This window comes from Jaculus jaculus, chromosome 11, assembly GCF_020740685.1.
Source record: "Jaculus jaculus isolate mJacJac1 chromosome 11, mJacJac1.mat.Y.cur, whole genome shotgun sequence".
Lineage (NCBI taxonomy): Eukaryota > Metazoa > Chordata > Mammalia > Rodentia > Dipodidae > Jaculus > Jaculus jaculus.
In genome coordinates, this window is record NC_059112.1 from 109,554,270 (window position 1) to 109,581,082 (window position 26,813).

General features: G+C 43.9%; 1 protein-coding gene across 4 annotated transcripts in view; it reads left to right on the plus strand.

The window, feature by feature from the left end:
- The window catches only part of LOC101610963 (CREB binding protein), a 153,955-nt gene that overhangs the window by 69,477 nt on the left and 57,665 nt on the right, over positions 1-26,813 (plus strand). For all 4 annotated transcript variants that reach the window (XM_045130127.1, XM_004652216.3, XM_045130128.1 and 1 more), the window contains exon 3: positions 7,330-7,506. In XM_045130127.1, coding sequence (XP_044986062.1) covers positions 7,330-7,506 — 177 coding nt within the window. The remainder of the gene's footprint in view (positions 1-7,329; positions 7,507-26,813) is intronic.

Consider the following 26,813-nt stretch of genomic DNA (forward strand, 5'->3'; position numbering starts at 1 on the left):
TCTGTCTCTCTCAATCCGCCCCCCCCCAAATAAACAAAAATTAAAATAAAAATACGGTTGTGCATGTGGCACACACCTGTGGGGGACCTGAGACTGGCTTGGTGCTACTGTAAAGTTTGTTCTGTGGAGAAACTTGTGTTGGAGCGATCCACCGGCATGTGTCATTGTTCCATATACAGTTCATGTATTTCTGTGTGTAACCTTTTGGACAGTTCAGACTTTGGTTCATTCCCTTTTTTGGCAGACTAGATCTTACTTGGTAAGGGTGGGTTAGAAAGAAATGTGAACAGTCAGGGTGTTCTCCTGGTTATTGCACTGGAAATAGTCTTCTCTTTCACAGTGAAGTTTGTTTTTATATGAATAGTTTCAAAGTTGCCATGTCATTATAAGTAGAAGATTTTATTTGTTCTCCACATTGAAGTAAATGAGGAGTCTGGTCACCACCGGGGGTGACCGCTGAAGCTGTTTGGGAGTTCTGGACTAGGACATGGATGGGGTCTTGCACCAGAGCCAGAGGATTCCTCCCCAGGAGACGTGGCAGAGACAACTGAGTCTGTGGCCAGACTACTCCTGTTTATGCTGCCGTCAAGAATAACTGTTATAGACAGTTCCATGTTTCTGGGATGTACATCCAAACCCTGCACAGTTTAGGGGAGGAGGGGTGTGTTTCAAGTTTACAGATCCTGGGGAGTTCCATCAGTGCTGGAAGAAGCTGCTCCATCCATCCAGGCAAAGCGAGACCATCACCAACTGGCAACTCCAAAGCAACAAACACAAAACGGGCTGCAAACAGCCTGGTCCAGCTGGAGCTCAGACACCTCTACATACCTTTGGGATGGAAATCAGATCCGTCCCCAATCACAGCTTAGGGCTGGACCCCAGGATCTACCCCCAGTGACACTTCCTCTAGCCAGGAGGCTGGAGACCCAGGTTATAAGCTTTAATAAAACATCTGAGTCAGGGCTGGAGAGATGGCTTAGTAGTTAAGTGCTTGCCTGTGAAGCCTAAGGACCCCTGTTCGAGGCTCAATTCCCCAGTACCCGTGTAAGCCAGATGCACAAGGTGGCACATGTATCTGAAGTTTGCTTGCAGTGGCTGGAGGCCCTGATGCACCCATTCTCTCCCTCCCTCCCTCTCTCTCCCTCTCCCCCCTTGTCTTTCTCTCCGTCTTGTCGCTCTCAAACAAACAAAAAACCAACACCTGAGTCTATGGTGGGTATACAATCATACTAACACATCCTTCATCCTATAAACACTAGCCTAATGGTTTATTCTTCTGATCAGCTTTTTAGCCTGGCCAAATGAACTGCCTAATTGACTTTCATCTAGTAACTTAGACCCTTAAAAGTTTAAAAGACAAAAAGGGGACTGCTGCTTCTCCCAGTGCCCTCCAGACCATGCTGTGGCATTCTTCCTCAGGGATGACATATAGGCCCTTGTTCTTTAGAGCCTCCTTAGTGTGGTAGTATCTTGGAGCATTCATTTATTTGGTTCCTTCACCAAATACTAAGTGTCTGCTGTGTACTGTGGGGTTACAGTGGAGATAGCTGCTTGAGGGAGGCAAGCTGTTTTCCTGGTCTTGTGCCGAAGACAGGCTCAGCATGGGCCATCATAAATGGTGTCATGACATACAAGGCCGATCCATCATCTGTTTGCAGTGCATTTGTCAGTTAGGAGAAGCCCACCCTTTGTTCTGTGTTAGTGACTGTCATTTGCTTATGTGCTGAGCAGCTTTTGCCTGGTGGTTGGGCATGGTTGCCAGTTTGCTGCAGGAGCCTTTGTTTCAGTGAGCAAGGCTCATGTAGATATTCTGCCTGGCCTGCCTACAGAGTCTTTGGTCATCAGATCTCATACTTGAAGTCCTGCTAAGGCCAATGCTGAACTCCCCAAACTCGATAGCGTTATAAGGCAGTATTTAATAGATTTCATTGTTGTTTGTTTTGGTTTTTCCTATTTCACCCAAGATTGAACTTAAATGCTTCACAGGGCTGTGTTTAGAAGGACAGAGTGAAAGGATAGTTGAGCATGTATGAGCTATTGGTGAATAAGGCAGAATATCAACATTTCACATGTTACAATTTGTCATAAATAAATTGCACTGTCGTAGGACAATTCTTACCTTTTTAATTTTGATTTTATAGAAAAGATTAGTTGGAGAGTCTGTAGAAGACTACATTCTAATAAAATTCACTTGAAAATAAAGCCATGTTTGTTAGGTAACTGTCAAGTAACTGTTGGGAAATTTAAAAAGCAAATCAGTTTTTTGTTTACTTTTGAGGTAGGGTCTCATGCCAGCCCAGGCTGATCTGGAATTCACCCTGTAGTCTCAGGCTGGCCTCGAATTGACAGCAATCCTTCCACCTCTGCCTCCCAAGTGCTGGGATTAAAGGTGTAGGCTACCATGCTGGTCCCAAAGACATTAATGGGATTTAGGCATCTTAATTTTACAGTTACATTTTGAGTATTGGTACTAAAAATCATATATGTTAGCCTAGATTTAAGGATCATGGATGCTCATTTTTATCAACAGAGAAACAGAAACAGGATTCTAGAAATGTGGAATCTCTAGAAGTGAATGACAACTGAGGGCTAAAGTATGGCCCTTGACTCTTACCTGGTCTGCCAAGAGACAGTTTAGGATGGAGGCTGACCTGCCTGGAAATAAGCAGTGGGGGCCCTTTGAAAGCCTATCTATGCCTCTTTGGCCTCACACGTAACTGCTAGCTTTGATGTGGCTAAGGAGTGACTGGGACTGGGCCTGGAGTTGGTGTCAGAACCTTTGGTAGTCTGAGTTTCTTTTTGCTATAGGCTCAAGTTGGGACTTTTTCTCCTTTATTTTCAAACTGTGTAGACCCCTGTCAACTGGACATCTACATGGATCCATGTGTTGTACATGGATCCATGATCTTAGACTTTGCTGTGCTTCTTACCTTTGAGAATTAAAGCCATGTTGAAATAGTGTCTATAACATATTTTAACACTAGCTCCCCAAAGGAGAAAGATGAAATTTTCTGAAGAAAACTGGGTGTATAGTGAACACACTCTGAAGGCTGAGGTAGGGGGGTCATGAGTTTAGGTCAACCTGGGCTACATAGTAAATCCTTATCTCAATAATGGTGTGTGTGTGTGTGTGTGTGTGGAGAGAGAGACAGACAGACAGACACGGAGGGGGTGAATGGGGGACGAATAGAAGAAAGGACTTTGTCAGAGTGCCCAGAATTTGATCAGGCCGAGTGTTTACTAACTGATGAGATCTTTGGATTATTGTAAAAAATATTTACAAAGTTTCAGAAATAGGCTTAAGAAATGGGTCAGGAGCCAGGTGTGGTGGAGTACGCCTTTAATCCCAGCACTCGGGAGGCAGAGGTAAGAGAGCGAGCCCTACCTCAGAAAAGAAAAGAAAAAAGAAAAAGAAATGGTTCGATACACACTCAGAACGATAGGCCGCTTTTATTTGCAAGCAGAGTGGGGGGGGGGAGTGAATGAATGAATGAAAATTAATGAGCATATATGGGCACTTCAGGAACTGAAACTACTGCAAATGAACTCCAAATACATGTACTGCTTTGGTGCTGGGGAATCAAACCCAGGTTGTTAGGCTTTGCAGGCAAATGCCTTAACTGCTGAGCCATCTCTCCAGGTCCCCCTCCCCAGTTTGGTTTCTTGATACTAGTTACATCCTAATTAATCTGAAGCTTTCAGCCAACATTGATTTTTGTTTCTCAGGCTCAAGTATGTAAGGGGCGGGCTGGAGGGTTGGCTTAGCAGTTAAGGCGTTGCCAAAGGACCCAGGTTCAATTCCCTAGGACCCAAGTTAGCCAGATGCACAAGGGGACGCACGTGTCTGAAGTTTGTTTGCAGTGGCTGGAGGCCTGGCATGCCCATATTCTCCCCCTCTTCTCTGTCTCTCTCAAACAAATAAATAAAAATAAACCCTTTTTTTCTTTTAAAAAAAAATATGTAAGGGTCATGTTATTTGGTGAGTAGAAAAATCTATATATTCTCAGAGCTGGGCCTAGGTCACAGCAGACACTGGTTAGTGTGCTCTGGTGACTCTCAGGTCTGTACGCTCCGCAGGACTGGGCTCACAAATACATGGTCACATCTAGCTGCTTTCATGTGAGTCGTTTGGATCCCATCTGAGTGGTCTCGCAGGCCTCTTCAGGCCCTGTGCTTGCATAAGAACTGCTCTTAACCACTGAGCCATCTCTCTAGACCTGGTTTTGTGCTGTTATATGGACATTTCAGCAAAAAAAGTCAGTTGTAGTTAGTTGTGTTGTACATCAATTTGTTTGCATCCTAGACTTTCAGAGCTGAAAGAAATCATGTGGTCTGTTGTGTTACATATGCTCACCTTGTGGGCCAAGAAACTGAAGGGACATGTTACACAGTGAGCTGACTGGCATGACAGCACTTGAGGCTGAGAGTGATTTCTTATGTAGAACTTTGGTGTTTGCACTGCTGGGGTGAGAACCTAGGGCTTCATGCATGCTCTACGAGCTTTCTCCCACTAAGCTACATTCCCATCAAGTCTTGGGGTTCCTTGCCAGTACACCAGTACATGCCATCTCACCGACAAATTTGAGGTATCCCTAGATTCTTTTCTTATGAATTTAAAGAATTAAAATCCAGAGATCAGAGTGTAAAGTTTAGAGAGATAGTTGATTAAGAGAAGGAAATGCAGAGAGCTCCTGCCTTGTGGATGGCAGGAGGGGTGTAGTAGATTAATTTCATGATGCTGGGATGAGCATCCAACTGCACAGTGTTCATGGGAGGAAGGAACTTATTTCAAACTTACAGATCCAGGGGAAGATCTGAGTGGAGAAAAAAACCACCAGGAGCCAGCAAACACCAAAAAGCTGACAGACACAAAATCTGGCAGCAAGAAGGACCCCAGAGCTCAAGCCTCTGTGCACACCTTCGAGCTGGACCCCAGGACCCGTTCCCAGTGACAGCTCCTCTAGCCAGGGGGCTGGAGACCCAGGTTACAGGCTTTAATAAAAGACCCGAGTCTATGGGGGACACACATTCAAGCAACCACAGCGGGCAGAGAGCCCATGTGGGAGTAGGTGTCCCTTCCCCCATCATCCTAGCTCTGTTGACCTGGGATAACAGGAGCTGACCAGAGCAGAGACCTAGAGGTTCAAATTGTTAAGGAAAGAAGAATAGTCAAAAAGATGCTGTGCCCATCTGGTAAACATCTGTTTCTAATCTGTTCTCTTGGGCTTCACTGCCAAACTCAGGTGAGTTCTGAGGGTTGATCGGTCTGGACTCGGGGGCTGGCTCAGGAAGAGGTCAGCACACCACCAGTAGGGGGGCGAAAGAGCGGGTTGGAAGAAGCTGGATCAAACACTGAATTCCCTTTGGGCCCGTCCCTAAAGGTAGGGTCTCACTGTAGCCCAGGCTGACCTGAAATTCACTATGGAGTCTCAGGGTGGCCTTGAGCTCATGGCAATCCTCCTACCTCTGCCTTCTGAGTGCTGGGATTAAAGGCGTGCACCACCACGCCCGGCTATGGTGATTTCTTTAATTTTTTTTTTTTATTTTATTTGAGAGCGACAGACACAGAGAGAAAGACAGATAGAGGAAGAGAGAGAGAACGGGCGTGCCAGGGCTTCCAGCCTCTGCAAACGAACTCCAGATGCGTGCGCCCCCTTGTGCATCTGGCTAATGTGGGACCTGGGGAACCGAGCCTCGAACTGGGGTCCTTAGGCTTCACAGGCAAGCGCTTAACCGCTACGCCATCTCTCCAGCCCTATGGTGATTTCTTAAATGGAACTCCCATCGCTGGAGGTCTTCCCTTAGGGCTCTTCTTTCCAGTCCAAACATCAGAGTAAGATGCCAGAAGTGTAGAAACAAGCATGGCACATCAGGGTTGGTATTCCAGCTCTGTGGAAAAGCAGAGTCAGACAGCTTGAGCCTCTACTTTCTAGTCATCCCCACTTTTGGCATGTGAGTGGTATATATTTATGCATGTATGTTCATATGGTGTGGGTGCACATGCATGTGTATATGTGTGTATGGAGGCCAGAAGTTAATGTTGGGTGTCTTTCTCCATTGCTTCATATCATTTTTCCCCAGTCAGTGGCTCACTGAGCGCAGAGCTCACCAGGTAGCTTATACTAGCTAGCCAGCAAGTCCCAGGGGTATTCTTGTCTCTGCTCCTCCAGTGCATGTTGTCATGCTTGGCTTTTCTGTGGTTGCTGGGATCCGAACTTAGGTCCTCACAGCAAGTACTTTACCCACTGAGCCAATTCTCCAGTCCTGGCATGCAGTTTCTTTATTCTTCCCAGGAGGACAGGTAAACATCTGGGCATTGCACTGGGGATTCTCACACATGTTCACAAAGGAACTAGAGTGGAGGGTCCCTGAGGAATCAGTTACACCTTTGTCTATGTTGGTTTCATCAAGGTGTAGCCGACACCTTGTCTTAATCTACCATGTAGTTATTTCATTTCACTTTAGTTAAAAGGAAAGAAAGGACTCCTAGGGGAGCTTTGCAGCATGTCTGCTAGGGTGATGCCGTCTCTGCTGTTGCGGGGTTGGCAGTTAATAGTGTGCTGACCGTTCCCTCGTGTTCAGTGTCCTCATTACCCGCCTCATCGTCTCTGCCTGCTTTGCTGGACCATCTTAAAGCAAAGCCCAGATATTTTATCATTTCATTTCATTGCCAATATTTCTACTCTGCACTTTGAACTAATGGGAGCAGTTCAAATCTGATAAGGAACTTGGAAAAAGTAAAGTACAAATTAAGTAAGGATTAGCTAAAGGAGCCCCCATGGCCAGTGGTTCTAGAAGGGTTTTTGTGGAATAAAAGGCCGCAGCTAGGCAAGGCATATGGCTGAAGGGGAGGGGAGAAAATGCTGTTTCTTTTGCAGAGATTTTTAGGACAGAAGCATAGATCTAGCCTTGGAAGCTGTTTCATCAGTCTTCTGCCTACAGTATTAGCCATATGAACAACTTGTCTTTTCATAGTCCTAACAATACACTGTGATAATGACACTTTCGTTTATTATGATTTTTTTATTTCTATTTATTAATGGGTGCACCAGGGCCTCTTGCCACTGCAAACAAACTCCAGATACATGTACCACTTTGTGCATCTGGCTTTATGTTGGATACTGGGGACTCAAACCCTGGTCATCAGGCTACACAAGTGTCTTAACTGCTGTGCCATCTCTCTGGCCCTGAGGGTTTCATTTATAATTGGAGCAAAGATTTCACAGGTAGTAATGATTTGGCATCTGTGGGTCAAGAGCGTGTTTCTGAAGCCCTTCCTTTTATATATGATTGTGTCAAGACAACTGATCTTACCTGTTTTTATTTCAGATGGGAATGACTGGTAACACAAGCCCATTTGGACAACCCTTTAGTCAAACTGGAGGGCAGCAAATGGGAGCCACTGGAGTGAATCCTCAGTTATCCAGCAAACAGAGTATGGTTAATAGTTTGCCAGCTTTCCCTACAGACATCAAGAATACTTCAGTCACCAATGTGCCAAATATGGTAAGTTGCCCTTGGCAGTTGGTGCTTTGGGTTTTGGTGGGTGTGTTGGCATATGGATTTGATTGTCCTTGCAGTGGAGACCTGTCACTGAGGTGTGCCATTGGACAATAGGAAGATAACCCATGTTTCTTACAAGCAGCTCTCTAAATGGGCTTTATAATTTTTGTGATGATCCAGCAATAGGAGGAATAGGAAAGGATGATTTAGCCACCTACATCCTAATTCCCCTTGTTGATAGAATTTGTGTATGTGAATCATTTTACCTTGCTTTCCAAAATTGTGTCAGTGAAACTGGCTTTTCTTACCCTTGATGCCTGTTAGTGGGTTGAAGCTGTCAGTAGAAACCCATCAGTTTATTTTATAGTCAGACAGAAGGCATTGTCTTCCAAGAACTATGTATTGATGAGGCAGGTTTTATATCTGACTTGATAAGATGATTTCACCTGTCTTCATTCTTCCTGAGAGTTCCCATCTACTGAATAGGACTGTGCATGGAATCTCTTACCTAACAATCCAAAATACTTATTAGAAAGTGTCTCCTTTTGCTCCACAAAATGGAACGTCTGTCTGGTTGAGAATAGTGAGGGCCAGTGCCTCCTGTCCATCTTCACTGTGTATATCTCTCAGCTGCTGAGGGCACAGTGTGCATGTTGGTGGCTGACCAAGTCCTCAACAGCCAACTCTCTTCTCTCCCGTGTTTGTTGGCAGCTGCCCCCTCCAGGCTTTTCTACTGTATACTTCTGTAGTAATAACTTGGCACATCTTTGAGAGACACTTTTTCTGAGAGAGAAAGAGGGAGAGAGAGAGAGTGTGTGTGTCTGTGTGGTATCTTTTGGTGTTTTCAAATGTTTCATTCTGAGGTATTTGTATAGAGGATGGTACAGAGAATTCCCACACAGTCTTTATCCTTTCTCTAGTAATCGCTTCGGTAACCTTGGTTCTCGTGTTAAAGCTGAAGAGCGGATGAGGTTTACAATACTCGGTGTTCTTAGCCCGTTGGCAAGCAGAGTGTGTTGTGTCCTGTCCCCTGCACCGCCGTGCGCTAGCTACTTTCCTTTTGGCTACAATGGAAAACTGATGGTCAGTACTTTAAAGGAAGAAGGGCTGTTCTGGTTTACAGTTTGAGAGATTGTAGTCTGTTATGGTGCCAAAGCACGCTGGCAGGAGCCTGAAGCATGAAGCGGCTTACACGTTTCAGCCAGGAAGTAGAGAGTAGTAAATGATCGTGTGTAGCTGACACTTTTTAATTCAGACTGGACCCAAGCCCAGGGTTGGTAATGCCCACAGTGAGGGTGGGTCTTTACTCCATAGATAAAATAATCTAGAAACTCCCCCACAAACATACCCAGAGTTTAAATCCAATTGACTTGACAATTGAGATTAACCATCACAGATAGAATTAGAAATGAGAACACTGTGGACTGGAGAGATGGCTTAGCGATTATGGCACTTGCCTACAAAGCCTAAGGAGCTGGGTTTGATTCCTCAGGACCCACATAAAGCCATATGCACAAGGTAGCGCATGCATCTGGAGTTCATTTGCAATGACTGAAGCCCCTGGTGTGTCCATTTTCTCTCTGTGCCCCCTCCCTCTCAAATAAATACAATATAAAATCTTTTTTTAAAAAAAAAATAAAGAAAATGAGAACCTTGACATGTCTTGGTACAAGAGTGTTGTTTAATCAGGGCCAGGCTTGGTGGCGCCCGCCTTTAATCCCAACACTTGGGAGGCAGAGGTAGGAGGATCACCGTGAGTTCAAGGCCACCCTGTAACTACATAAATTTCAGGTCAGCTTGAGCTCCAGGGAGACCCTACCTTGAAAAACCTAAATAAATTAATTAATTAAATAGGGGCTGAAGAGATGGCTTAGTGGTTAAAGTGCTTGCCTGCAAAGCTTCAGGACCTAGGTTCACTTACATAAGCCCGATGGGCATGTTGGTACATGCGCCTGGAGTTCGTTTGCAGTGGCTAGAGGCCCTGGTGCCCCTATCCTCCTCTTCTCTTACAAATAAACAACAAAAATTTTGAATAAATAAATAAATTAAACCAGTGGTTTTCAAAACCACTGATGATTTTATTGTTCCTTATTTCTTTTCTTTTCTTTTGTTTTCTCAAGATAGGCTTTCATTCTGGCCCAGGCTGACCTGGAATTCACTATGGAGTCTCAGGGTAGCCTTGAACTTAACAGTGATCCTGTTACCTGTGCCTAGGATTAAAGGCATGTGCCACCATGCCCAGCCATCCTTATTTATTTTTTTTTTTAATTTTTATTAACATTTTCCATGACATCCTTATTTCTTATGACAGCCCCTTAGCATTCCTGTCTCCTGTCTTTCCAGTAGCTTTTGGTTGCTAGGATTTTTCTGGCCCTGCTAGCTTAGCCCTAGGGTTATGGGAGCAGTGCTGGCTTTATGGGAGCTGGACCCAGCACACACACTGCCTGGTCAGTTTTCTAGTCTTCATGAGAGTTGGCTGTCATTCACTTGCCACCTGCTCAGTAGCTGGTACAGTCAAGGTGCAGAGCGAAAACAAGAGCTTTCTCCAGGGCATCATGTGTTTTACACACAGGAAGTCCCTGGCTTACCATCTTCCTTTTCTTTTTTAAACTCCTCTTTGGCCCCTTGTCATCATCATCTCTTACTGCCCATTCCAAGTGACAGAATCACCCACTCTGGGTACCTTTGGTAGCTGCTTTGGAAGCCTGGCCTTGCTGGATGTGGTGGTCAAGGGCAGCATAGCTACTGGACAGAGATTTCTTCTCTTTCCAGCCCAGGACTGCAATAGGGTTCCTTCCGGCCTCAACAGTGGTGGTTCTTTGCAAGGGGCTGCTTAGACCCTGGTGATGTTTGACAGTCATCCTAGTCACTGTCCTGTCCGCTGTCGCGGTGATAACAGTGTCTCCAGATACTAATGTGTGCCCCCTGGGCACGGTCGCCCCTGTTGTGAACCATTAATATTAATAACATTGTCTCCTCATCCTTTTGACTTCTGGAATCTCACAGGAATCAAATCCCTTTCTTCAGACTCACAGGATCATGGTAAGCTAAGGAATTTATTTTATTGTATTTTATTTGGCCACAGTAGCTATACTGCTTGCCTAGGGGCCATCTTTTCCACAATGACCCATGTTGACTTTAAGAGAAAGTCAGATGTCTTTGGAAAGTGAACTGGGTCCTTTCCTTGCACCATATATTCTGGAGGGTACCAGGTGAGTCAGGCCCTGTGTCTGTGTGTGGTGGGACCATTTCACCACAGCCTTCAGTGGATTGGAGTTAGGGCATGGGGCTGGTAGATAGATGGGAGTTTGTTTGGCATGTGCTCAGTGCAGCTGTCTATAGTTACCTCCTCACTGCTGTGGCCTCTTGAGAGACGTCCTTACAGTTCCCATTTAATAGATGAGGAAATAGAGGCTCTGGAGGGGTTTGGCTTGTTTGTGGCCATGCAGCTTCCTGTCTACAGAGCTCTTTTAATTATATCCAATTCTTGGGCAACTCTGCGACCCTTGGGATGCCTCCCTAGCCTTAGCTTACAAGCTTGCATAGTTCCTTGATCATGTTTTGTGATCATTCTTGAATTCTCTCGTTATGTCTGTTCTCTTGAAATCCATAGATTTTTTTTGGGAGGGGGGCATAGTGAGTAAATGGGTTAGATCTATTACATGAAAAAGAGGAAATTATCTCACTTGCACTTTTTCTACATGCTTTGAGGAGTGATTTTTGGAAGCTGGTTGGATATGAAAGCAAATAGTTTAGGTTAGGACTCTGGTGTTCAGCCACCTGAGACCCAGGTTGGGTTCTTTATGGAACAATTGAAACCACATTGTCTGGACCAAAGCATTCTTTTCTCTCCTGATTTCTATGCAATTTCAACATCGCTGGCTTGTGTTGACAACAGGAAGGACTCAATCAGTCATTTCAATTCATCCTGTTTGTTGGGCCCTTCTGTGGACTCGGGTATGAGAGTAGGCCTAGAGAGGCGGACACACACCACCACCACCACCCCTGCATTGATAGCTCTGGGATGTGACCCAGGGACAACACCAGACAGACTCTGACCAGAGACAGACCAGGAGTAATAACTGACAGAGAAAATCATGTGGCTAGGTGGAGGAGGGACTTGTGGATCAGAGGGATTGGCCATGCTGAAATTAAGAGAAGGGCAGAAGAGCACCATCCGAAATGCAGGTTAGCCCGAAAAGAACAACTTCCACTGATGGACAATGTGTCAGGCAGGCATAGACACCTTGGGAGCACCTCCTTGGTGTTCCTGCCCTTGCTACCCCTATAATATGCTGCTGGGTGTTGCAGAGGCATTAGAGACTGTTGAAAATAGCATCACTCTTGAGGGCATACTCAAGAGGAAATAGGCATGTCCTTAAATTTTCAGATGTATGTGATTGGTGCTTTTTATCTGGCCATTTTCTTTGTGATCTCTTGTATTTTTGAAGTTTGTTAGAAATGTCACAGTATCATTTCATGATTTTTAGAATTACCTTTCCACATGCTTCTCTTCAGAGAAACATTTTTGAAATGAAAATGTTTATTAGACTCAGTCAAATCTTAGATTTAATGACATGCAAAATGATTGCTGTTTTACATGTTCATGAATTAATAAGACTTGACATAATTTAAATAGTTATTCACTATACAGTTTGTGTGAGTGTAAGAATTTATAAATTACTACATTTTGTCAACAAAGGAAGAGAAGCAAGCTTTGTCAGGGATAGAAGCTGGGTCACTGTTATGTGGATTGAATTTGAAGTACATTGGGGCCATCTCTGAGGAGGATGTATATTTATTATTATTTATTTTTGGATATTTATTTAATTATGTTGGTTTTTCAAGGTAGGGTCTCACTGTAGTTCAGGCTGACCTGGAATTCACTACGTAGTTTCAGAGTGGCCTCAAACTCATGGCAATCCTCCTACCTCTGCCTCCCAGCTGCTGGGATTAAAGGTGTGCGCCACCATGTCCAGCTGGTTGGCTGGTGTTTGTGTATTTTTTTAAATATTATTATTTGTTTATTCATTAGAGACAGAGACAGGCAGAATGGGTGTGCCGGGGCCTCTAGCCACTGCTAATGAACTCCTGTTGCATGAACCACCATGTGCATCTGGCTTAACATGGATTTTGGGCACTTGAACCTGAGTTGTTAGGCTTTACAGACAAGTGCCTTAACCACTAATCCATCTCTCCAGCCCTGTTTGTGCATTTTTTTAAAAAAAGTTTTATTTATTTTTTTATTTATTAGAGACAGAGGGAGAGTGACAATGGGCTCACCAAGGCCTCTAGTCAAGGCCTCTAGTCACTGCACACGAACTCCAGATGCATGTGCCACTATGAGCATCTGGCTTACATGGGACCTAGAGAATCGAACCTGGGTCCTTTTGCTTTGTAGGCAAGCGCCTTCACTGCTAAGCCATCTCTCCAGCCCTGTTTGTGTATTTTTAAGTAGCATCCATATTCTCATTATACTGTTTCCACGTGTGTCATGATTGCTGAGAAAATGTTTAGTTGGGGCCTTCAAAGAGTAACCTTTGGCGGAATGTGACGGCACATGTCTGTAATCCTAGCACTCAGGCAGAAGCAAGAAGATTTCTGTAAATTCGAGAGCAAGTTGGTCTATGTTGAAAGTTTCAAGCCAGCCAGAATGACATAAGAAAACCTTGTGGTCTAAAATTCTTAGCTGTGACTGTGTACTTTCCCCCCTTAGACTCATTTGTTTTGGTAATAAAATATCATCTGGGAAATACTGTGTAAACATAAAATATATAACTTGCTGCAAATACCAGAACACTCTAATTTTGAAGAATTACCTAGTCCTTGGGCTATTAGGCCAATGCCCTTTTAAATATTCATGACCCTCAGTATCTATGGGATCTGCATCTGTGTATTCAACCATGTTCACGGGGAAAATTCACTGTGTATGTGTGCAACATATACAGACTTCCTGTCATTTTATAACCCATATGGTATAATAACTACTTACTAAGCATTTTTGTTCTATTCAGTATAAGTAATATACTGGTGATTTAGAGAATACAAGACTGTGCATGAGTTTTGTACAAGCACACCATTCTATGTTAGGGATATGAGCATCTACATATTTGCAGACTGGAACTCGAGAACAACAGCTGTACCCTAAGGTGCTGAGGAGACAGTACACTCAGGCAAGGTTGTGTTTTCCACTGTGGATTCCATTTGTTGGCAGTGTCTTTTCTAGAGTTGGATTTAGGATAGTCCTTTGTTCTGTGAAACATTGCTAGGTGGAAGCCCACGTTTTCTACACAGATACTCAGTTCTTTCACTTCATGGAAGTAGAGGCCAGGGCAGAAGGTTTTTAAGCTGTGCTTACCAGTAGTGAGCACTACTGCCTTTCAGCCCCAAGTAGTGGAGATTTTTGCCAGACATTTCCAAGAAATGATTGTTAGTACTCAGTGAACAGTGAACAAAGTGAGTTGGGATAAGGGGGGTCCCAGCCGCAGTAATGAAAATGTAAAAACACCTGGAGCAGTGTTGACCCTTGTTGGTTGTTTCAAAGCCAAACTGTCCCTAAGTTTAAGTCACTAATAAATAGCAGTCCACTGATTAATTTACCAAAGTATCAAATTTATTATAGTAAGCATTTTTTAAAAATTATTTATTTATTTATTTGAGAGTGACAGACACAGAGAGAAAGACAGATAGAGGGAGAGAGAGAGAGAGAGAGAATGGGCGCGCCAGGGCTTCCAGCCTCTGCAAACGAACTCCAGAGCGTGCGCCCCCTTGTGCATCTGGCTAACGTGGGACCTGGGGAACCGAGCCTTGAACTGGGGTCCTTAGGCTTCACAGGCAAGTGCTTAACCGCTAAGCCATCTCTCCAGCCCATAGTAAGCATTTTGAGGAACATGATATTCCAGAAGAATTTTAGTAAATTAGTAATTCTCATGAACTGGTTATTAGGTGAATGACGGATACCTTTTTTTTTCCCCTTGGTTTTTCAAGGTAAGGTTTCTCTCTAGCCTAGGCAGACCTGGAATTCACTGTGTAGGCTCAGGGTGGCTTTGAACTCATGGCAATCCTCCTACCTCTTCCTCCCAAGTGCTGGGACTAAAGCCATGTACCACCACACCTGGCCTGATACCTTTTTTTTTTTTTTCTCCAAGAGAGAAAGAGGTAGATAGAGAAATAGGGAGAGGGGAGAGAAAATAGGAATGCCAAGGCCTTCCCACCACTGTAAACGAACTCCAAATGCATGTACCAAATTGTCCATCTGGTTTACGTGGGTCCTAGGGACTCGAAGCTGGATCCTTTGGCTTTGCAGGCAAGTCCCTTAAACACTAAGCCATCTCTCCAGCCCCCTGATACCTTTTTAAATACCTCATCACTCAATCTAGATCAATTTATAGATTTGGTCAGCCTGTCACCATGTCTGTATTGGATTGGATCCAGCTCCTCCTACCTTCTAGGTTTTGTTTGTGCTGTGGCAGGTACCCGAATCCCTCCTAGCTGCCCTGTCCTCTAGTTCTGAGGGTTGTGTCCTCGAAGCAGGGGAAGGGCATGGTCTCTTCCCATTTGCCTTAACCATTCATTTTTCATGTTAAAATCACAACTTTTTTGATCTAGAAGGTTGCCTATTAACCTGGTCTTGCTTATTATTATTTTTTTAGTGAGCGAGAGAGGGGGGAAAGGAGAGAATTGGCACAGCAGGGCCTCCAGCCATTGCATTCGAACTCCACATGTGCACACCACCTTGTGTGCGTGCGTGGCCTTGCACTTGTGTCACCTGTGCAGACGGCTTCTGTGGGATCTGGGGAGTCAAATATGGGTTCTTTGGACTTTGTAGGCAAGCACCTTAACTGCTAAGCTATCTCTGTAGCCCCCAGCTTGCTTATTTTAAGTTATTTCCCTACTGAATTTAGACCTTACTTTTTTGGTTTTTTGAGGTAGGGTCTCACTCTGGCCCAGGCTGATCTGGAATTCACTATGTAGTCCCAGGGTGGCCTCGAACTCATAGCAATTCTCCTACCTCTGCCTCCTGAATGCTGGGTTTAAAGGCAAGCATCACCACACCCAGCTCCTCAGACCTTAAATTTTAAGATAATTTCATTTTTTAAAAAATGCCAGGCATGGTGGTGCACGCCTTTAATCCTAGCACTTGGGAGGCAGAGGATGACCGTGAGTTTGAGACCACCCTGAGACTAGTGAATTCCAGGTTAGCCTGGGCTAGAGCCAGGCCCTACCTCAAAAAACAGACAAAAAATAATAAATAAGGCTGGGAGGATGGCTTAATGGTTAAGGCGTTTGCCTACAAAGCCAAAGGACCTCAGTTCAATGCTCCAGGACCCACATAAGCCAGATGCCCAGGGTGGTGCATGCATCTGGAGTTCGTTTGCAGTGGCTGGAGGACCTGATGTGCCCACCTCCCCCCCCTTCTCTTTCTTTCTGTCTGCCTCTTTCTCTCTCTCTCAAATAAATTAATTTAAAAAAATTTAAACCCCCCCCCAAAACAAAATCAAACTAAAAACCCCAAAACAGCAATAATGAAAGGTGGAGATCTAGCGGTTAAAGGCACTTGCTTCCAAAGCCTGCTGGCACAGGTTTGATTCTCCAGTACCCATATAAAGCTAGGTATACAAAGTAGCACATGTGTCTGGAGTTTATTTGTAGGGGCAAGAAGACCTGACCCTCTTTCTCCTCCCAACCCACCTGCATGAACAAACATCTGAAAGCAGCTGGGTGGCGTGGTGATGCACGCCTTTAATCCTCCCAGCACTCAGGAAGCAGAGGAGGAGGATCACAGTGAGTTCACGGTCACCCTAAGACTACATTGTGAATTCCAGGTCAACCTGGGGTTACAGTGAGACCCTACCTTGAGAAACAAAAAAATCAAAAGGAAAAAGAATATATAAATGAGGTGGAGAGTGATAGAAACAGGTATTCGATACTCACCCCTGGCCTGCACCTCACATGCTCATGCCAAAAAAGAAGTTTGTCTTAAAATTCTACATTGTACATATAATTTTACATTAAAGATGAGAGCTAATTTGTATGCTGTGAGATGGGATGTGCTTTTTTACTTTGGCACAAATGAAGCTTGGCTGGGTGTTTGATATCATAGGATGTGTAGTTCACCTTTTTATTTAATAATTGCCAATGTTGCGCAGTTTTGTTTAAGTACACTACAAAATGGTAGAAGTATGTATGGCATCATTTGAGAAATTGTTGATAATTCTGCCAGAATTCACTTGACAATTTTTTTTTTTTTTTAATGAAACTCAAGCCATTAATTCAAACAGCAGAGTGTGTGCTTGCATGCATGCATGTATTGTTGGGGTAGGGTGTCATTCTAGCCCAGGCTGACCTCAAACTCACAGGGATCTTCTACCTCTGCCTTCCAAATGCTGGGATCAGAGGCATGTGTAACCAGCAGGGCTTGAAACAGCTTTTTGTTTTGTTTTAGGTTTTTCAAAATAGACTCTCACTCTAGCCCAGGCTGACCTGGAATTCACTCTGTCATCCCAGGCTGGCCTTGAACTCACAGTGATCCTCCTTACCTCTCCATCTGGAGTGTTGGGATTAAAGGCATGAGCCATCACACCTAGCATTTTTTTTGGGTGGGTGGGGTTCGAGGTAGGTTCTCACTCTAGCCCAGGCAGACCTGGAATTCACGAAGGTGTCTCAGGGTGGCCTTGAACTCACAGCAGTCTACCTCTGCCTCCCAAGTGCTGGGATTAAAGGCGTGTGCCACCACGCCCAGCACACCCAGCATTTTTTAAAATAATTTTTTAATTTTTATTTACATGCAGAGAGAGAGAGAGAGAAGCAAGACAGAGAGAATGGACACACCAGGGCCTGTAGCCATTGCAAAGGAATTTCAGGTGCATGTGCCCCTTGTGCATCTGTCTTATGTGGATCCTGGGGAATCCAACCTGGGTCCTTTGGCTTCTCAGGCAAATGCCTTAACCACTAAGCCATCTCTCCAGCCCATGCCCAGCTAAAAAACAAACATTCTGATAGCCTGCTACTAAGAAATAACAGTAGGAAAATGTTGAGTCTTTGTTTTCTGTAATCAAGCCACTATGTTTCTTTCTGAGGGAGGACTTTGTCTAGTAAAAAGCAGTCTACTTTCTAACAAGCCGGTCTTTTATCTGCGCTGTTTCAGGCAGCGTTCGCTGCTGTCGTGTTGGGGTGATGGGCTGCAGGGCGCAGCGCACTCGCTGTGTTCTCAGAAGCAAGGCTGTAGTAAAGTCATGGGATGCAACATGGGTGAGCCCTGCCAGAAATGCCTGCTGCTTTACACATTTGACTTTGAGTTAATTTTTGAGAATTGCATGTTGAGGAAATTCACTGTTCCAAACTTAAGTGATTCCCATGTTCAGGTATGCAAATCCACATGACACTGTGAACCATAGTTAAGTTGTAGGATGGAATACAGGGTATATAGGAAAAGTAGATTGGGGTTTACTCAAAATTTAGTAAAACTAACAATTACAATAAAAATTTTTGTTAAAAAAAAACTAAGAAATGCTACAGTACACATAACTTGCCTTTAAAGTATTTTGAGGCCAGCTGTGACCAGTGTGGGCTGCTGAGGCACGGTGATAAGCAGTACATGTAAAGAGCATGTAGTGAGGATGACTGTGCACACAGTGGGTGCACAGCAGGCTGCATCCTGAAGCACCTGAGTCAGTGAGCTTTGTTCATGTGCTGTGACCTGTGGCTCAGAATATTCAAATCAGTGTGACTCATTCCTCACTGATTGCTTCCTTCCATATATATGAATTTAATGTGAGCCAATTCTTGTTCAGAAAAATGTATTGCATATATTTTAAGGTTTTTAAATTTTTATTTATTTATTTGCAAGCAGAGAGCAGAGACCGACAGAGAGAGAATGGGTGCACCAGGGCCTCCAGCACACATACTCCAGACGCTTGCGCCCCTTGTGCATCTGGCTTACGTGGGTCCTGGGGAATCCAACCTAGGTCCCTTGGCTTTGCAGACAAATGCCTTGATCACTAAGCCATCCCTCCAGCCCTACTGAAAGGTTTTTGGTAGATACCCATTACATTTCCTTCCAGCCAAGGTCATGCACCTGTTTCCAGCGTCACATCCTCTTCCTAAGAGGGGGCTCTCACTTTCTGTTGGGGACAGTGATGCCGTCTTTATTTTCATTTGTGTTTCTTTGATTATGAGTAAGCATTAAAGTGCTTATGTTTAGAGGTGTAGAAATTTCTTACTGGAGTGTTTCGTTCCTATACTTTTGAGTCTCTTAGCACAGTGCCTCAATGGACTCCAAGCCTTGGAGGTGTGATAGAGATGTATCACAGTACTAAACACTATACTGTCACTTCTCAGCACTTTGGTGAGTTTTAAGTCTTCCGCAGTGGTCACCGTCTGAAAAAAAAGAAGCTTCTCTAACCAAAAGTAAAAGTAGCATTAACGTATAGGCATAAATATAAGTATTTAGGAGGCAGTTTAGTGGACATAATATATCCGATTAGCCAGACAAATAATAGGTTCCATCCTACAGCTTATGACCTCCGTAGCCATAGGGATTTAATTTGGTTTTCAGTACCAGACAGGATTTCCCTGCCATGGAGTAGGCCTCCAATCCCATCAGAGAGTAGATGATTTCCCCAACAGGCATGCCACTATTGTACCATTTGTCAGGCTGGAGAGATGGGCCTACCGGTTAAGGTACTTTGCTTGCAAAGCCAAAAGACCCAGGTTCAATTCTCCAGGACCCATGTAAACCAGATGCACAAAGTGGCGCATGTATCTGGAGTTTGTATGCAGTGACTGGAGGCCCTGGCATAGCCATTCTCTTTCTCTCTCTCTGCCTCACTCTCTCAAATCAATAAAAATGTTTAAATTAAAGCAAGCAAACAAAAAAAGCTTGCAGATTACACTGCTAGAGAAGGTCATTGATGACTTTTCTCCCTCAACAAGCTGCATAGCTCTCTGCAGCAACATGACAGCTAGTCAACAGGGAAGACCCTTCCAGCAGTCATTTTAACATATCTTTGGTCATCTCAGTCATAGACTATAGCATGTGGAACTACAAAAGAATGCACATTTTGGGTATAACTCCATTATAGAGTATATACTTAGCATCCATGAGGCCTTGAGTTTAATTGAAACCCAGTACCTCCAAAAAGGGAGGAAGGAAGAAAGCAAGCAATAAAGGATGGGCTGGGGGGATGGATGTTCAGCTATATAAGCCATTTGCCTCGTGTTGCTATCAGCTTCCAGCTTCACTGGTAGAAAACACTTGACCATGAGCAGCTTGTGGAAGGAAAGGGTTTATTTGGGTTTACAGACTTGAGGGGAAACTCCATAATGGCAGGGAAACTATGGCATGAGCAGAAGATAAAGATCACCTCCTGACCAACATCAGGTAGACAACAGTAGCAGGAGAGTGTGTCAAACACTGGCAAGGAGAAGCTGGCTGTAACACCCATAAACCTGCCCCCAACAATACACTGCCTCTAGGAGGCTCCACTTCCCAAAATGCCACCAGCCAGGGACCTAGCATTCAGAACACAGAAGTTTATAGGCTATACCTGAATCAAACCACTATACCTCGCAAGCATGAATATCTGAGTTTAATACCCTAGTACCCATGTAAAATTTAGTGTGGTGGCATGTACCTGAGCTCCCAGTGCTGGGGAGGTTGAGATAGGTGTATCACTGGGACTTGCTAGTCAGTTTGCCTTAGTTGGTGAGCTCCAGGACAACGAAAGAGTCATTCTCAAAAGGGTATCCCTAGGAAATGACATCTGAGCTTATCCTCTGGCCCCCATATGCAGGCACACACAAGTATACTTGTGCAAGCATACACCACACACACACATACACAAAGGGGGGGCAGAGGGGGAGGAGAAACAAAAAAAAGGAAAGAACTGGACATGGTGGTACACACCTTTAATCCCAGCACTCAAGAGGCAGAGGTAGGAGGATTGCCGTGAGTTTGAGGCCACCCTGAGACTACATAGTGAATTCCAGGTCAGCCTGGGCTAGATTGAGACCCTACCTCAAAGGGGGGGGGGGGCGAGTGGGGGAGAGAAAGGAAATGCAGTTGATGTGATGGTCCACTCTAGAAATCATAGCAGTGCTAGGAGGTGGAGGGTCTTGGAAGACAGTCTGAGTTACAGAGAAAGACCATATCTCAACTCCTGCCCTATAGAAAAATAAGAATGCACATTTTCCTTTTGATTCATGTTCTTTGCCAAAGTCATGGTAAGTTGCATTTTACCTAGAGTATTCAGGTGACTCTATACTTTCATCTATCCCAATAATAATATTTATGTATTGATCATACTGATAGGTGATCAGTTTTATTTTGACTTCTTTGATGGCTAGTGAATTAAAACTTTCAAAACAGTTTTATTGAGCTGTACATGATGGCACATTCCTATAATCCTAGTACTTGGAAAATTAAAGTAGAAGGACCAGGAAGAGTTCAGGTCACACTGGTCTACGTAGTGAATAAGAAGCCAGCCTGGGCTGTGTAAAATCCTGTCTCAGAAAAACAAAACAAGGTTGAAGAGATGGCTTAGCAGTTAAGGTGCTTGCCTCAAAGCCAAAGGACCCACATAAGCCAGATGCACAAAGTAGTACATGTATCTGGAGTTTGTTTGCAGTGGCTTAAGGCCTTGGCACACCCATCCTCTCTCTCAAGTAAATTAAAAAAAAAAAAAGCTTTGTCAAAAAGCAATTCATATATCATGAAATTCCTCCTCCCCTTTCCCCCGACCCCCCACCAGGTATGGCCTCACTTTGGCCCAGGCTGACCTAGATAGAATTAACTGTGTAGTCTCAGGTTGGCCTTGAACTCACAGTGATCCTTCTACCTCCCCCCCACACACACATACACAAAGTGTTTGGGATTAGAGGGTCTTCAGATGTTTAAATGCAAGTTCTTTATTAGAGCTATGATTAACAAATCTTTCTTACTAAATTTTGGCTTGATTTTTATTTGTTTTTGAGGAAAGGTTTCACTGTGGCCCAGGCCGACCTGGAATTCACTATGTCATCTCAGGCTGGCCCCGAATTCACTGTGATCCTCCCACCTCTGCTTCCCGAGTGCTGGAGGGATTAAAGGCCTTTGTCACCACACATAACCTTGGGTTAACTTTTGCTTTTTTTTTTTTTTTTTTTTTTTTTTTTTTAGGACAGTACTTGACTCTGTAGCCCATGCTAGCATGGAACTCACTATGTAGCCCACTCTGGCCTTAAGTTCATCGTGATCCTTTTGCCTCCGTCTCATAAGTGCTAGAATTACAGATATGAGCCACCATTCCCAGCTCAAGAAAGCTTCCTTTTCCCTATATTCCAATAATATTTTCTTCAGGTTAATCCTTTTTACTTTGTTCCATCTGTAGTTTTGTGTTTTGAGGAAGACAAGAATCAAAGAGCACCCCTCCAACTCTCCACTTTGAAACACCACCTTACCATATGTTGATGTCATGTACACATAAGTTGATATTTCTGGACATAAAGAATATTCCTAGCTGGGTGTGGTGGTGCACACCTTTAACCCCAGCACTCGGGAGGAGGCAGAGGTAGGAGGATCTCCATGAGTTTGACGCCACCCTGAGACTACATAGTGAAATCCAGCTCAGCCCAGGTTAGAGCTAGATCCTACCTCACAAAAACACAAGAATATACGTTTGGGGCTGGAGAGATGGCTTAGCAATTAAGGCGTTTGCCTGCAAAGCCAAAGGATCCTGGTTGAACTCTCAGGGACCTGCGTAAGCCAGATGCACAAGGGGGAGCACATGCATTTGGAGTTTGTTTACAGTGGCTAGAAGCCCTGGTGCACCCATTCTCTCTTAAATATATTAAAAAAAAATTAAGTTGTAAGGCAGAAATTAAAAAAAAAAAAAGGCCAGGTATAGTAGTGCTCACCTTTAATTCCAGCACTCTGGAGGCAGAGGTAGGAGGATCACCATGAGTTTGAGGCCACCCTGAGACAACATAGTGAATTCCAGGTCAGCCTGGACTAGAGTGAAAAACGAAAGAAAAAAAGAACATTCTCTAAAATTTTTTTATTAAGAGAGAAAGAGCTAGAGAGAGAATGGGTGCTCCAGATCCTTCAGCCACTGCAAACGAACTCCAGACGCTTGCGCCCCCTTGTGCTCATGTGCAACATTGCATGCTTGCATCACTGTGTGGGACTTACATGGGACTTGGAGATTCAAATGTGAGTTCTTAGGCATCACAGGCAAGCACCCTAACCTCTGAGCCATCTCTCCATCCCTTTCTGGACATAAAAAAATTTATAGCTAGAGTATATCTCCATATCTGGCAGCATAGATTTTCCCTTTTTTTATTTTGTTTTTGTATAACGTCTCTTGTGTCCAAATCTGGCCATCTCCCAAGTGCTGGGGTCACAAGCATGCATCACTACATCCAGTTTTCAATAAAGTGCTAGGGATTGAGCCCAGGGCTCATGTGCAGTATAGACACTCTACCTAAAGAGCTACATTACCAATCAACTTCCCCTGTATTCTTACTGTTTTTCCAATTTTTCTTAGCTATTGAAAAATAAATTTGTACGGAATGTGTGTGATAACCCGTCTGTTTTATTTTTGCTTGTGTGCACACATGCCGTGGGGTGTGTGTGTAGGTCAGAGGATAGCTCTTCAGTTCAGCCCTTCCCTGTCCACCTCATTTGATGCAGTGCTTTTTTCTCTGAAGTTTTATCTTGCTGTTCTTTATTGCACCTTCCATGGGCTTCTGGGAAGTTCTCCTGTTTTCGCCTCCCATGTCACCTTCAGTGTCAGTATGCTGGGTTACAGGCCTGCCATGGCTTCTGGCTTTTGACATGGAGGCTGGAGGTTGAATGTGGGCACTTCAACATGCTTCCCTTATCCAGGGAGCATCTCCCAGCCCCCTCTTCTGGGTTAGGGAAGTTCCTGTCCAAGCATTTTCCCCGGTCCTAGGTCCCTGTCTGGCCATTGGGCACTGGGTAGTTAGTTGGGAGAACCTGAAAGTTTCTTCTGACGGATGCCGGGCCACCTGCAGGTCACTTACTGCCCTTTTGGCTTGTTGAATACCAGACTGAAAGGGCATTAAATGTACTTGTGGACTTCTGTACCAACCCTACACAAGTAAATACAGTTATATGGGATGGTGCAGGAACGGGAATGTATAACATGACCTCTGTTCCATCTGTGGTTGTATCAGCTTCCCACTTCATGTAACTCTTGAGACACATGTCAACAATAGGTATGGTGTCTTCCATCCACAGGCAGGCAAGTAACAAAGCAAGTCATATGTATGTGTATAGTATTGTGGCATTGCACATGTGTGTGCAGATGCATATGTCTGTATGCAAATGTACAGAGGCCAGAAGAGGACAATGAGTGTCCTGTCATCCTCATCTGTCACTTACGTTCTCAACTATCTTGCCTTCTTGCAACAGGGTCTCTGACTGACCTTAGCATTCACCATTTTTCATTTAGACTGGCTAACCAGTGAGTTTCAGTGATTCTCCTGTTTCTGCCCCCTCAGTGTTCTAGGCATGTGTAGCCACACCCAGCTTCTTTACATGGGTTTTGGGGATAAAATTCAATTCCCTGCACTTGTACATTAAGCAGTCTTGCCACTGAGCTGCCTCTCCAAGTTCCTTCCCTCTCCCAGAAGCAGGTTCTGAATTGGTTGGTATGGTTTCCATCTGTGCTCATGTATGGCCAGGTACAGTCCAAAAGATAGCGTTAAAAACACATCCCAAATGAGAAATGGTGAGTTAGTTTTGGTAATTTAAGAACAAAATCTGCATATTATTCAGTTGAGAAATAAAAAAAAGTTAATGTAATTTGTACATGTTTTTCCTCCTGTGTATATTTCTGAAGTTTAAGAAAGAGTTAGAGGACAGCTACCAGGTCTGTTGAGCAAGCCAGTGTCATGACTCCAAAAGGAAAGGGGCTGCTAGATGGAGAACCTTGAAGACCATAGCAGGTGTGAAGCGTGGCCCCTCGGTGTGCCCTAGCTCCCTCAGACCAGCCGTAGACCATGTCATGGTCTTCGGACACTAGAGAAATTAGCATATATGTGACTGGGAGTTAGCTGGCATTGAAAACCTGTGTTCAGTTTTTGAGGTGTTCTACTTTTCTGCTTGTTTAAATTGTTTCTAAATGAAAAGAAAGAGACAAAAAGTGTTGTCTTGTGTTTCTTGCACTCTTCTACATCTCCCTTCCATTGACCTCTCATGGAGGCAAGCTGAGCAGGAAGACTGGTTTGTTTTTTTCCTAAACAAGTGCTTGGTTGAATGAATTAGTAAAGGTAGGCAACTAGTGAGCCTTTGCAGCCACCTCAGGGATACTTTACGTGTTTGTACTGAAGGCTGGCAGGGGTACAAAAGCTATTTGTTTATGGAGTATTAAATTAAAAATTACAAAAGACTTAGGAAGGATAAGGTCTCTAGTATATGCCTTACAGTGGGCTGCTAGCTCAGTAATTGTCATTTTTGTAGTGAGGTTTTATCTCTTTATTACAAATTAGGTCAAGTTTATGTGGTATGGCTTCATGATATAAAGCAAGGTATGGAGAAATATAAACATATGTGTGCAGTAGCATAATATATGTAAAATATGTATCAGATACAAGCTTTGTTGAGTACAGTTTATACAGATAATAGAAGAAACCAACCCTAGCTACCCTATTTTATAATAGACTCCTGGAGTTTGGAATTTTAATCATTTTTTTGTTTGCTTAATCGTCTGCTTTCCAAGTTTCTTTCCTGCAGTATACATGTTTTATAATGAGGAAGAGGTGACCATAGGGAAAAGAGGCTTTTCTCATAAGATTTCAGTCCTGTCCTAGGGGTTCCGTCTCAGATAGAAGTTTATGTAGATCATTCTCAGGTTTCTGAGTTCCCAAAGGCAAAGCCAAAACAGAAAAATTTGATGTTAAAAAAATGTATCTATTGGAGAGAAGGAGAGAGAGAATAGGGGCACGTCAGGGCCTCTAGACACTGCAGGCAAACTCCAGATGCATGTGATACCTTGTGCATCTGGCTTTATGTGGGTCCTGGGGAATTGAACCTGGGTCCTTTGGCTTTGCTGGCAAGTGCCTTAACTGCTAAGCCATCTCTCCAGCCCAGCTTTGACATTTTAAAACTGAGCTTTGATTTATTAAGAAAAAATTTTAAACCAGGCATGGTGGTGAATGCCTGCAATCGTAGCTACTCAGTAGTCTAAGGCAGGAGGATTGTAGTATTGAGAACATTCTAGACAACATAGTGACACTAAAAAAATGTAGTATAGTTCTTTTCTCTTAGCTGAAATCCATATTTATGATTCTTACATTAACAATTTAGAGAAGGTAATGAGTACTTAGAATACCATATATTAGAAAAGATTGGAAATCCCTGAGCTGTAGTGAGTTTGTGTGAAGAGTATGGTAATTTGTAAAGAGTAAGACTCCATAGGCCACTTTTTCCCATTTCTTTGTAGTCAAGAGGTATGTTTGTCTGGTGGTTTCAGACAGTTGAAGACAACTCTTTCTGTATTTTAACACATTGCCAAATAATTATTTATTTATTTATTTATTTATTTATTTTGGTTTTTCGAGGTAGGGTCTCACTCTGCTTCAGGCTGACGTGGAATTCACTATGTAGTCTCAGGGTGACCTTGAACTCTCAGCGATCCTCCTACTTCTGCCTCCCGAGTGCTGGGATTAAAGGCGTGTGCCACCATAATTTTTTAATGTGTGTCCTAGGCTGGCCTTGAACTCCTGATCCTCTTCCCTCTGTCCCTTCAGCAGTTTCCTATGGGTGTCCACCACCACAACCAACATGACAAATATTTTCAAAAAAATTGGGGTGGAGAGATGGCTGAGCAGTTAAGCACTTGCCTGTGAAGCCTAAGGACCTCAGTTCCAGGCTCGATACCCCAGGACCCACAATAGCCAGATGCACAAGGGGACGCACATGTCTGGAATTCATTTGCAGTGGCTGGAGGTCCTGGCACGCCCATTCATATTCTCTCTCTCTCTCTTTCTCTCTCTGTCTCTCGCTCTCAAATAAATAAATAAAAATGATTTAAATTAAAAAAAATATTTTCAGGTATCTTCATTGAAATTTTAACAAAAAGCATTTTGTAAAACAAGAAAGCATTAAAATTGTAGTAGATGGTTTGGCTGTCCATGAGTGCATTGTCCTTTCCTAAAGGTAGTGAGTGATCCAGTAAAACCGCTGTGTGTCTCTCCTCTGTGTGTGGTGGTGAACATCAAAGGCACCTGACAGCCCGAGCACACCAGCAAAACAAGAGCGGCTCTGACTCCTTTGTACCCCCACCCTCGGGCTGATTCAGGGCACC